Below are 11,808 nucleotides of genomic sequence, written 5' to 3'. Positions count from 1 at the left end.
AATTAAAATAACCTTAACATAAAATAAAGTAAATTAAAATTAAAATAATAAAATAACAAATTAAAAAATTAAAAATAAAACAAGTGAAAAATAAATTAAATTAAAATTAAAAAATAAGAATAAAATAAATAAGTAAAAATAAAAAATTAAAATAAAAAATAAGTTAAAGTAAAATAAATTTAAAAATAAGATAAATTAAAATTAAAAATAGACTAAAGTTAGAAATAAATTAAAATTAAAAATAGGATAAAATAAAGTTAAAAATAAAATAAATTAAAATTTGAAATAGAATAAAATTAAAAATAAAATTAAATAAAGTAATTTAAGATTAAATAAATTTTAAAATTAAATTAAAAATAGAATAAATTATAATTAAAGTTAATTAAAATAAAATAAATTTAAAAATAAATTAAAATTAAAAATAGAATGAAATAAAGTCAAATTAAAAAATAAAATAAATAGAATAAATAAAGTAAATTAAAAGAAATTTTAAAATTAAATTAAATTGGGAATAAAATAAAATAAAAAGTTAAAATTAGAAATAAAATAAATTAACATAAGATACATTAAAATTACTTAATTAAAAGGCACCAGAGACCTCGGGGAGCATGGGGCGGGCGGGCCCCTGGTGGCCAGGACGGCGTGGTACAGGCCTCGCGTCCGCCTGCAGCACACGGTCCCGAAGCCAGCGGCGCCCAGCAGCTCACAGTACTGGGCGGGGGTCCTCTCACGGCCCTCCGTCTGCACCAGCATGTTGAGCGACCAGAGCTGTGCCGTCAGGGGTCCGCGCCCGTCAGCATCCAGCAGGCCTTCGACCACCAGGACGCCGCCGCCTGGGGCAGGGAGAGGCGGGCTGAGCAGGGGACCCCGAGCCTGGGCACCCGCAGCCTCGCGCCCCGGTTCCCCACAAGGCCCCCCACCCCGCCGACTCTGGGCTGCCCTGGGCATCTCCCCTGCTCATCTGCAGAATGGACCCAGACCTGACGGCTGGAGCCCTTGCAGCCCCGGTGTGCAAGGACCGACCCTACCTGGCTTGCACGCCCGGTACACTCTCTCCAGCAGGTGGGCACATTTCTCATCCCTCCAGTCGTGCAGGATCCTGGCCAGGATGTACAGATCCGCCTCCGGGAGGGGGTCCTTAAAGAAATCGCCTGCAATGCCGTGCAGGTGCCCTGGGGTCAGCCTGCCATTCATCCCGCTTCACCCACCCAGCACCCAGCATGGAAAGGACACCCGGGTGGGCCGTGCTTTCCCACAGCCAGGAACCCGCAGACCCAGCCCTGAGCTCAAAAAACACCGGGGGAAAGACAAGAAAATCCTGGACACTGTCTGGGGCCCCTTCCCTCCGTCAGCTCTGGAAACTGGCTTTATCTTCGTTTTACTCTCTGAGCTCCTGAAGCTGCGTTAAGCCGTGGGTTTCAAGAGGACCCGGGCCGTCGGTCAGCAGCTCCTGTGTGAGGGGTTGAACTGAACCCACAGTCAGGACTTGTTTTCCTGATTGAAGGGAAATGCCCAACATACGGGCGGCTTCCAACACTCGACTCGTATATTTTTTCCTGCGCAAGAAGTACGGATTTCGGAGATCTTGGACAGCCCGTGCCGTACGGGGTGAATGGATCAGGTCCGTTGTGCGTATTCTGCAAAGTCACAGGAATTCGGGCGTGCGTGTCGGATGACGGATGGCCAGTCCGACGTCTGTCCCCCGTGATGAAGGTCCAGGGAGTGTGGTGCCCGCACACGTTGCCCCATGAGATAGGGCAGGGGAAAGCGTCTTCTTTCACTCAACGAAGAAAGACAAGGGGTCGCCAAGTCCTGTGGGCCGTGGGTTCGTGTCCAGCCCATGAGGAAGAGAGTCCGGACCCGAAAATGAAGCAGGAAGCACGTGCAGCTTCCCCAGCATGCGCTCCGTGACCCGCGGCCCTCGCCTCACCCCCTCCCAGCCTGTGAGAGTCAAAAGGGGTCGGTTCCTCGCCTGGGTCAGTAAACACTCCAGGAGCGCCTGCTCCCCTGGCCTCCGGTGTGACGGGGGCGGCCCATGTCCCTTGAGACGCCATGAACGTCGGAGCTGACGGAAGGGCCGACAGCCCCATCTGGTGTCCTCCTTCTGAGCCAGCAGAGAAAAGAAGCGGGAAAGGTCGGTTTCCCCCGTAAACAGAGGCAGAGAGTGCGTGCAGGTCAGACTGCAGTTTCCGAGAGAGAGAGGAGGTGGGAGGGAGCCGCGCGCCAGGTCTCCAAGGCGAGAGCCAGTCCCATCCAGTTCCGAGCGCCCTGGGCTCCAAGCCTCCGAATGGCTGAGTCGTCTTCATCCTCTGAGTCGGCAGTGGTCCCTCGATGTGACCTTTGACCCGCTCCCCATAATGTTGTTCATAAAGGTTTTGGATTTTGATACTTGTATGAGGGTCCTGGGGCTTAAACCCCAGGGATCCGTCCTCCCCCGTCCTGCAGCCCAGAGTCTGGGGTCGAGGGTCGCAGGGCCGCGCTCCGTCCGGAGGCTCCAGGGGAGGGTCCCTCCTGCCTCTTCCAGCGTCCGGGGCTCCAGGGTCCCCAGGCTGGTGGCCGCCTCCCTCCCGTCTCTGCCTCCGTCCTCACGGGGCTGCTCCTCTGCGTCTGCGTCTCCTCTTCTGTCTCTGAGGAGGACGCTGTCCTTGGATTCAGGGCCGCCTCCTCCAGGAAGCCCTCCTCTCCATCCTTGATTCAGGGCCACCTCCTCCAGGAAGCCCTCCTCTCCATCCTTGATTCAGGGCCGCCTCCTCCAGGAAGCCCTCCTCTCCATCCTTGATTCAGGGCCACCTCCTCCAGGAAGCCCTCCTCTCCATCCTTCCCTTCATTACAGCTGCAAAGAAAGACCCTGCTTCCAAACAAGGTCCCGTTCACAAACTCTGGGTGGATAGGAACTTTGAGGGGACGATATTCAATCTCATACAATACTCAAGAAAGAATTAATGGTTAGAAAACAGGATACTTTATACAGCTTTCCATCCAACAGTTCTAAGCTGAGGGGGGCTCTCTGGGGGTTCAAGGAAGGCAAACTCAACATCCATCATCGGTCATAAGTGTCCGGCATCTCCTGACCCCCGGGGACGACTCTGAGTCTCCCCGTGGACGCCCAGAGCACACGGCAACCCACCTTCACAGAATCGGATCCGTGCTCCCTCCGGGAGCGGGAAGTGCATCTTTGCCGTCTGGACCACTTCTGGGATGTCAAAAACGGTGACCCGACATCCAGGGTACAGAGAAACACACTCCTTGGCCAGAGCCCCAGAACAGCCTGGAAGTGGACAGAGATTGTGACAGGCAGACGGGAACACGCAGGCAGCCCCCGGCTCTGTCCGGCCCTCTCCCCCTGGCAGCCACGGCCACTTGGCTACGTCCACTGAGGAGTGGGACCACGACAGCCTTCAGGACGTTTAAGGGCTACTTTCTCCGCTGCTGTAAATGGGGTTTGCATCCTTCCTTCGCCAGCTTACGGGGCCATGTTAAATATGGGGTTCACGGACCGTTCCCCCCCACAGACAGAATTTGAGACACGGCCACAACGTCCGGGCAGATGCTCACCACCAAGGTCGCAGATGACAGGGAACGACGACAGGTCGAAGGCAGACAACACACTCCTCCCGTCGACGCCCCAGACGTCCTGAAGACCTCGCATGAACTGGAGCCGCTCGTCCTCTGACCTGGCACGCGAGAGCACGCTGGTCAGACTCACGCCAACTCCGGGGCGGTCGTCACAAGCAATGCCACCGGGGGACCCTGTGCTGAGCCCAGAGCCGTGTGCCCCAGGGACGTCTGTAAGCCTTGCATTTGTGACATGGAACCTCTGCTGCTGTAGAAGTTGGGATCCGGGATGACGGGAGCCCTCGGTCAGCCGCCAACATAGACCAGCCCCGGGAGACCCTACTATGGCTGGAACGAATAAGCATCCTCTGGACGCCACTGCAGGAGTGTTTGCATCAGGACAGGAGTTCAGATGCTTTTTAAGCAGAGAAATCAAGAACGTGGCAGCAACCTGAGGCCCATCAATGGGTGAATGGATAAAGAAGATAAAGAAGTCCACACGCCTGGGGCAAAGGCCGCAGACGGTCCCTGCACGGGAAGAAGAACCAAGAATGGAGGTATTGCTTGGGGAACTCTGGCCAAACCGAAAACTGTGCCTCATCTTCCCACTTAAACATTGGGTTTGAGTGGAGTTCCTTGAAGGGAAGAGCTCACTTCCATCCACTCAGGAAATGGATCAACACCAACACCAGAACAGCGAAATCTTTCCTTTGATCTTAAATTAAATATCAACCTTCTTCCGCTGTGCTCTGTCTGGACACATGTATTCAGCCCTGTAACATTTGCACACTAAGCCGGGTCCCACAGCGTCGGAGCCGGGCGTTACCTGTAGATGGCGGTAAAGAGCTCTTCGGAGGGGACCCCGAACGCCTTCAGATACTGGCTCCTCCCTTCTCTGGAAACAGAGGAGGGCTGTCACTCAAGCTCTCAGACACCCACGGCACATCAGTTCACGCAAACGGGGGTCACAGATCCTCCCCTTAAATCAGGGGTCGAAGAAGCAGGGGGCACAAGTCACCGGGCACACTCACGAAATTCTTTCCTCGTGTGTAGTCAAGAATCCCCACAGTTCTCTGACATGAGCAAGCGAGGGATAAAATTTAATGACAATCTAAAGAGTGTGCAAATGATGTGCAATCAGGGGACCTCCAGGTCCAAAATGACTCATCACCCAACATCTGGGGTAGGAAGCTCCTCACAGCTGGAGGGACAACTGGTCTACCCACAGCTGGAGGGACGGCTGGTCTATCCACAGCTGGAGGGACGGCTGGTCTACCCACAGCTGGAGGGACAACTGGTCTATCCGCAGCTGGATGGACGACTGGTCTATCCGCAGCTGGATGGACGACTGGTCTACCCACAGCTGGAGGGACAACTGGTCTACCCGCAGCTGGATGGACAACTGGTCTACCCACAGCTGGAGGGACAACTGGTCTACCCGCAGCTGGATGGACGACTGGTCTACCCACAGCTGGAGGGACGGCTGGTCTACCCACAGCTGGAGGGACAACTGGTCTACCCGCAGCTGGATGGACAACTGGTCTATCCACAGCTGGAGGGACAACTGGTCTACCCGCAGCTGGATGGACGACTGGTCTACCCACAGCTGGAGGGACGGCTGGTCTATCCACAGCTGGAGGGACAGCTGGTCTATGCAGCTGGAGGGATGACTGGTCTACCCGCAGCTGGAGGGACGGCTGGTCTACCTGCAGCTGGAGGGACAACTGGTCTACCCATAGTTGGAGGGACGACTGGTCTACCCTCAACTGCCTGCTCCTCCCCTGCAGCTGGGGTGAAGGACTCCTTGAGCATCCCGTCCCACCTTGGACAGAAAATGCGGAGCAGTGCCTCTCACCTGGAGGTGATTCTCTCACCCCAGCGGACATCTGTCAATGCCTGGGGACATCTTTGGATGTCACCACTGGGGCCAGAGGATGCTATTGGCACCTGATTGGTGGAGACCAGGGATGCTGCTCCACACCCTACAGCGCACAGGACGGCCCAGCACAGTCATCCAGCCCCGAATGTCAGTAGTGATGAGGCTGAGAAATCCAGACCCAGCATGAGACCCTCTCTCTCATCTGTCTCTCTGTATACCTTCCTATCTATCTGTATATCCATCTCTGTATGTATCCTCTATCGATACCTACCTACCAATATCTACCATCTTCTATCCTTGTCTATCTATGTATCATCTGTCAATCATCCAGCAATATCTATGCATCACCTCGCTATACATCTATCAGTACTTATCTGTCTGATTTATCTAACAATGTCTATCATCTATGTACATATCTACCTGTCTATCTAACATCTACCATCTATCTGTCTATATATCTATCATCTATCTACGTGTCTATCATCTGTCAATCACCTACCTATCTATTAATCAATCTAGCAGTACGTACCTACCTGTATTTATCATGGATCAATATCTATCATCTATCTATATTTCTGTCTGTCATGGTGGTTCCCAAGTGCAGCTGATTCTGCCTCCCCAGGGGACACTCAGCAATGTCTGGGGACATTTTTTATTGTCACACCCAGAGTGGAGGATGCTCCTGGCATGTGGTGGGTGGAGCCCAGAGAGGCTGCTCCACACCCTTACAGTGCACAGGATGGCCCACCTCAGAGTCATCCAGTCCCAGATGTCGGAAGCACGAGGCTGAGAGACCTGGTGTGGAGCTCACCATCACGAGGAGGGCAGCCTCCTGGTTTTGCGTCCCCCCTGTTCTGAACCATCTCCCCCGCTTTCCCTCTCCACTAGCACCCTCCACTCTCCCCTGGAGATCACAGAACCACAAGGACTTAAGGTCACGATAGACTGAGATTAAGTGAACTCTGTGGGTCAACACCAGGTGCTTTCGAACATCCGCTCTGAATTTCCAAACCTCGCGCTGTCCTGTTTGGTTCTACGAGAAACCTGGCGTTTCAACTCCTCGGACGCCCTGAAACCAGCGCCCGGGGAGCCCTGGGGCTCAGTCGACGCCACGCCCACCTCACAGCCTCGGCCAGGTGGGCCCAGCAGTGGTAGGTGGTCCTGGCCAGGTAGAGCAGCATGTTGCGCTGGGTCGTGGGGCTGGCCGTGGTCAGGTAGGTGCTGGAGAGCTCTGTGTTCCCATAGAAAGCTGCAAACAAACCGGAGGGAAAACAGTCAGTTACATTTCCAGTCGTTGCCGCGTGCCATGCCCAGCATTGGCAACGTCACGACTGAAACGCAACCCTCGCCTGGGAGCATGGACATCCCCACAGCTGGCAGCTTATCCTGGAGGAGAGGGTTGACCGGTGGTAGGCAGCCGGCGCACCTGCTGGGGTCGGTTTTGGCAAACCCCGTTGGAAGGGCTGGCGGAGCAGGTGGAAGGGGCAAGTGAGCCACAGGGAAACCCTATATTAGAGTCTGCAGACGTTGCAACAATTTATTTAAAAATAGACAAGTGAGGGGACACCCTGGTCGTGAAAGGAAGCAAAGATGGGGGAGAAAGGGCTGCTCTTCTGCAGAGCTCAGCTGAGTGGCAGGCGGCCCCCAGCCACCATCCGGCCCCGGGACTCAGGAAGCAGAGCCGCCGAGCAACAGCCTGAGGGGCGACTGACCGTCTGTGCTGGCCGCTGGCTCCGGCTGCATCCACCACGGTGCCTCCTGGGGGTGGGTGTTTGGGGGCGGCAGCACCAGCAGGGGTGTGGCTGGTGGTGGACCCCCCCAGCCTGCCGACCGCTGGATTTGCAAGGCCAGCGATCTGAGAGCTGTCAACACGCAGATGACCCCTTCCCGCTCAAGTCAACCCACCCCACAATCTCCACAGGGGTACCAGTTGCACAAGAGCACGTGGAAATCTCTAGAACGGGGGTCAGCAAACCACAGCCCGGGGGCTGAACCTGGCCCACTGCCTGTGGTTGTAAATAAAGTTTTATTGGGAGCCAACCATGCCCGTTCGTGTTCACAATGTCTCCGGCTGCTTTGACGCTTCCAAGGCAGAGATCCCACAGCCCCGGAACGCAGGAAATACTCACTCCCCGGCCCTTTGCAGAAAAAGCGGGCCGGGAGTGCGCATTTAAAACGCCTCCTGCGAAACGTCAGCCGTGCTTACCTTTTCCTCTCCTCGTGTCCACTCGAAGCAGCTTCAGGGTCACACAGGCGTCCAGCAGGAGCTCCGTCCCATGGCAGCTGGCGCCCAGACGGGCAGCCACCACAGCCGAGTCCAGGGGCTCCCGGGCCTCAGCCAGCAGGTCGAACACCCCCAGCTCGCAGGCGGCGAAGAGAACCTGGGAGCAGCGGCAGAAACAAAAGGCGGCTTTCAATCGCCTGAGAACCACACATCACGGGGTGCGAGGGACGAGTCTGTAGATGAGGCTGCACTGTCAGGAGAAACGGTATGTGGTTCCTCAAAAAATTAAACATAGGAGCCAGAAATTCCACTTGTGGGTGTAGACCCAAAAGAATTGAATGCAGGGACTCAAACGGACACTTGTACACCTGTGTTCATTGAGGCATCCTACACGGTAGCCAAAAGGTGGAAACAACCCGAGTGTCCTCTGATGCCTGAACCAAGGGTGGTCTCTCCATACAGTGGAATACTATTCAGCCATGAAGAGGAAGGGGACTCTGACACCTGCTCCAACACGGATGGACCTCGAGGACGTGACGCTCCGTGAAATAAGCCAGACACAGAAGGACACATACTTTCTGATTCCACTTCTGTGAGGTCCCTAGACGAGTCAAAATCCTAGAGGCAGAAAGTAGACGGTGGTGCCAGGGGCCGGGGGAGAGGATGCGGGGGTCAGGGTTTAAAGGCCATAGAGTTTCAGTTGGGAAGATGAGAAAATTCTGGAGGCGGATGGTGGGAACGGCTGCACAACAATGCGAATGTACTTCATGTCACAGAACCGTGCACTTAAAAATGGTTATGATGGTAAATTTTATGTTACGCCTATTTTATCACAATTTAAATTTTTTATATATATATATATAGTTTTTTCTGCTTTTATCTCCCCCAACGCCCCCCGTACACAGTTGTACATCTTAGTTGCAGGTCCTTCTAGTTGTGGGTAAATTTTTTTTTTAATGATGCTTCCACCGTGCACCCAGGGAGCATCTGATCCTGCTGTTCCAAGTTCTGAGTGACAGTCGCGCCGTGGGGGTGACCAGCTGTCCGGGGGTGACGTCATCTACTGGACCCACTGGTACCCAGGGAGGGTGAGGGCCAGGGCTCGGTGGGGGCGGCCACCGTAGACGCAGGGTCCAACGGGGCCACTCACGGGCTGGCCAGCCGGGGAGGAGCAAAGAAACGGGGCGGGGGGCCTGTGCAGGTCCAGGTTTCGACAGCATCCGCCCCGCCCCGTCCATCCTCACTGACCCTCCCTCCCAGCACGCCCCAGACAGCATCGCTCTGAAAAAAAGAGCCTGGAAATGGTTCTGGCAAATAAAGCCCTTTAGGAGGAAATCCACAGCCCCAAAGGGGAGGCCAGCCGGACATCGGAGAGACACACACGAACGACCCTGTGTGGACCCTCCGGAGTTGTCAATGGCCTGCTGCTACTCTCTCGTTATTAACGGTGATTGCCCGGGGGTAGGAAGCCACGGACGGCAAGGCAGGGACCACCTTCCCTTTTTCATTCTGACCCTTCCCGTACGCGGCGTTTCAGTTTCTGCCCACGTGTCTCCCGCAGGACTGACTCCCTATCTGGGGTTGGCGTCGTTTCCACAGCACGCGGACAGAAATAAAAACAAGACCGGTCTTTCTTTGACTTAAGTAAGGAAGTTCGTGTTTCTCAGCCTCACGTGGCGCCAGACCACTCTCTGTGTGGGGCGTCCTGTGCGCTCTCGGGAGCTGAGCGGCATCTCTGGTCTCCACCCGCCGGATGCCAGGGGCACCCCCATCCCGGCAATGACAACCAGAAATGCCCCCAGATGCTGCCAAGTGTCCCCCTGGGGGCAACGCCCCTGCTTGGGAATCTCCGTATTAAAGTTGCATCAAGTTCATCGATAAAGTTTTATGCACCAAGTTCTATTAAAACTTTCTCTTAACCCTTATTAACATTGTATCTGTTCTTGTTCTGTGAAGGCCACAGTGACTCTGATGCTGTTACCATTGCGTCAACTCTTGTCAAGGTTCCCTCAGCTGTTACAGTTTGTATTAACTCATTGTATTAACGTCGTGTTACTGCTAACACTTCATTAATTCCTTTCCTCCCGCTCGTTCTGCGAAGGTCGTGTGAAGTTTCATTCCACTCCAGCTGGATTAGCTCTTCTTCTGTTAAACTCGTGACATCTCAAGGACATGGTACCCTATGTCCCCAAGTCATTTCCTCCCAAGATTTATAACCCACCCGACGCCGTTGGGAGCGACCCCCATGCAGCCCCCGCTGGCTGGGGACATCGCGGGCGCACCGCTGAGGCACTTATCTTTGGAGCAGAGGCGGCACTTCCCTATGTTTTCTGTAGACGGACGCTCCGTTTCCATATCTTGACGGCTTTAGAACAGGTATCCTTAACCTTTAGGGTCTCCGGATGGAATTCGGGGATCCGTGCCCTTGGACGGGGAGGGCGTTTCACTTCAGTTTTCAGGAACCGCTACCTGATCCTTAGCTCTCCCTTCCGTTATGAGGGAAGCACAAACCGGGATGACACGACCCCTGACTCTGGGACCAACACGTGGACCCCCAGAGAATCAAAATGGGCTGGATTTCCAACCTTGCACGTGTGTGTCCTGCAAAGACCACCACCCACCGCTAATGTCCTCATTCTACGGACCCGACACCAACGGACCTTTAAAACACAGCGTCTCACTCTACCTTGCCTGTTTTTCTACTGACGTAAAATTCACTTAGCATGAGATGCACCGTCAACCCTTTTAGACTCAGCAACTCAGTGACGTTCGGTGCATTTGCAAGTTGTGCAACCACCACCGCTGTCGGGTTCCAGAACATTCTCGTCGCCCCAAAGGAGACCCCCCCCCCACCCATCAGGCAGTCTCTCCCCATCCTCCCCCTGCCCCCGGCTCCGGTCCATGGGATCCCGGCGTGCCCGGTGGAACATCATTCCCAGCTCCCTACCTGGGACACCATGAAGCCATTGGAGTAGGTGTTCAGGAGACCGAAGGCCTGATCCTCCAGGGAACTCATTTTCTTCCACGTCGGCCTGACTTGGAGCGTCCCCGGTTGTCCTGCTTCAGGGACCGCGGGTCTGCTAGCCAGCTGGGGGACCGCCAGCCGCTCGGTAAAGCTGCCAAAGCTCCTTGCTGGAGACCCAGCAGTGAGCCAGAGACGGATCATGCTGGAAAATCCTATTAGCTTTACTAAGAGGATGACAGAGCTTAGGGCTGCAGCCTGGGTCTCAGCTCACGCCTTCTGTCCCCGACGTGCCCAGAGCCCTAAAATGGCCTACATCCCCCCACCCCACCCTTACAGCACCAGCTGCGGATCTGAGCCACAGACAACATGCCCACCAATTTCCCCCACTGATTCTTCATTTTCTGGCCCCTTCAGATGGGAGGAGAACGGGGTGTACGAGTTTCCTGCAACAAATGACCACAAATTTCATGGCTTAAACCCCAGGGACCCATCCTCCCCCATCCTGGAGCCCAGAGTCTGAGGTCAAGGGTCGCAGGGCCGCGCTCCCTCCGGAGGCTCCAGGGGAGGGTCCCTCCTGCCTCTTCCAGCTTCCGGGGCTGCAGGGTCCCCGGGCTGGTGGCCGCCTCCCTCCCGTCTCTGCCTCCGTCCTCACGGGGCTGCTCCTCTGCGTCTGCGTCTCCTCGTCTGTCTCTGAGGAGGACACTGTCCCTGGATTTAGGGCCACCTCCTCCAGGAAGACCTCCTCTCCATCCTTGATTCAGGGCCGCCTCCTCCAGGAAGACCTCCTCTCCATCCTTCCCTTCATCACAGCTGCAAAGACCCTGCTTCTAAATAAGCCCCCGTTCCCGGGTCCCAGGGGTCAGCAGTTCAACATATTTTGAGGGGATACAATTCAGCCCACAGCAGAGAGGAGAGCTGACAGTCACGGCTCAGGATCTCTAATACGCTTTCTGAAATGGTACCTTGTTTGCTCTCGATAGCCAGCAACCATCTCCCAAATCCCTCCATGGATTTGCACTCTGAAATTATTTTCAATTGTCCTTTTTTTTTTTTTTTTTGCTGCAGCTAAAGATTTGCAGTCAGGCCTGTAATGACAGGAGCTGCAGAAATGTTCCTCTGGAACATGGTCACGTTGTGCATTTTCCTCTGTGCATTCTTTCCTCGGCTTCCGGGGTCATCAGGCAC

At 54.4% G+C, this 11,808-nt stretch overlaps 1 protein-coding gene across 2 annotated transcripts; it reads right to left on the bottom strand.

Moving 5' to 3' along the window:
- Positions 1-441: 441 nt before the first annotated feature.
- ASMT (acetylserotonin O-methyltransferase) lies at positions 442-11,297 on the bottom strand. Of its 2 annotated transcripts, XM_070604884.1 has the most exons (7): positions 7,641-11,297; positions 6,554-6,683; positions 4,382-4,450; positions 3,556-3,674; positions 3,128-3,268; positions 1,029-1,151; positions 442-833 (listed from the first exon to the last, which is right to left on the bottom strand). In XM_070604884.1, exons 2-7 carry the CDS (start codon positions 6,613-6,615, stop codon positions 577-579), a joined length of 771 nt encoding a protein of 256 aa, XP_070460985.1. In that variant the 5' UTR covers positions 6,616-6,683; positions 7,641-11,297; the 3' UTR covers positions 442-576. The 2 variants fall into 2 exon arrangements, with proteins under 2 accessions (XP_070460985.1, XP_070460983.1); XM_070604882.1 differs by lacking the exons at positions 6,554-6,683; positions 7,641-11,297 and having other exon boundaries at positions 3,556-4,682.
- Between the last annotated feature and the right edge of the window lie 511 nt (positions 11,298-11,808).

This window comes from Equus przewalskii, chromosome X, assembly GCF_037783145.1.
Source record: "Equus przewalskii isolate Varuska chromosome X, EquPr2, whole genome shotgun sequence".
In the NCBI taxonomy this organism is placed as follows: domain Eukaryota; kingdom Metazoa; phylum Chordata; class Mammalia; order Perissodactyla; family Equidae; genus Equus; species Equus przewalskii.
The sequence above is the reverse complement of the archived record's forward strand: the minus strand, read 5'-3'. Positions and strand labels throughout refer to the sequence as shown.

Coding starts and splice junctions, on each gene's coding strand:
- ASMT (XM_070604882.1), bottom strand. CDS start 4,156: ATGAGGCACAGTTTTCGGTTTGGCCAGAGTTCCCCAAGCAATACCTCC. Junction 3,269..3,555: donor TGTCATCTGCGACCTTGGTG/GTGAGCATCTGC, acceptor GTCCACTTCCAG/GCTGTTCTGGGGCTCTGGCC. Junction 1,152..3,127: donor ACGGATCCGATTCTGTGAAG/GTGGGTTGCCGT, acceptor ACGGCATTGCAG/GCGATTTCTTTAAGGACCCC.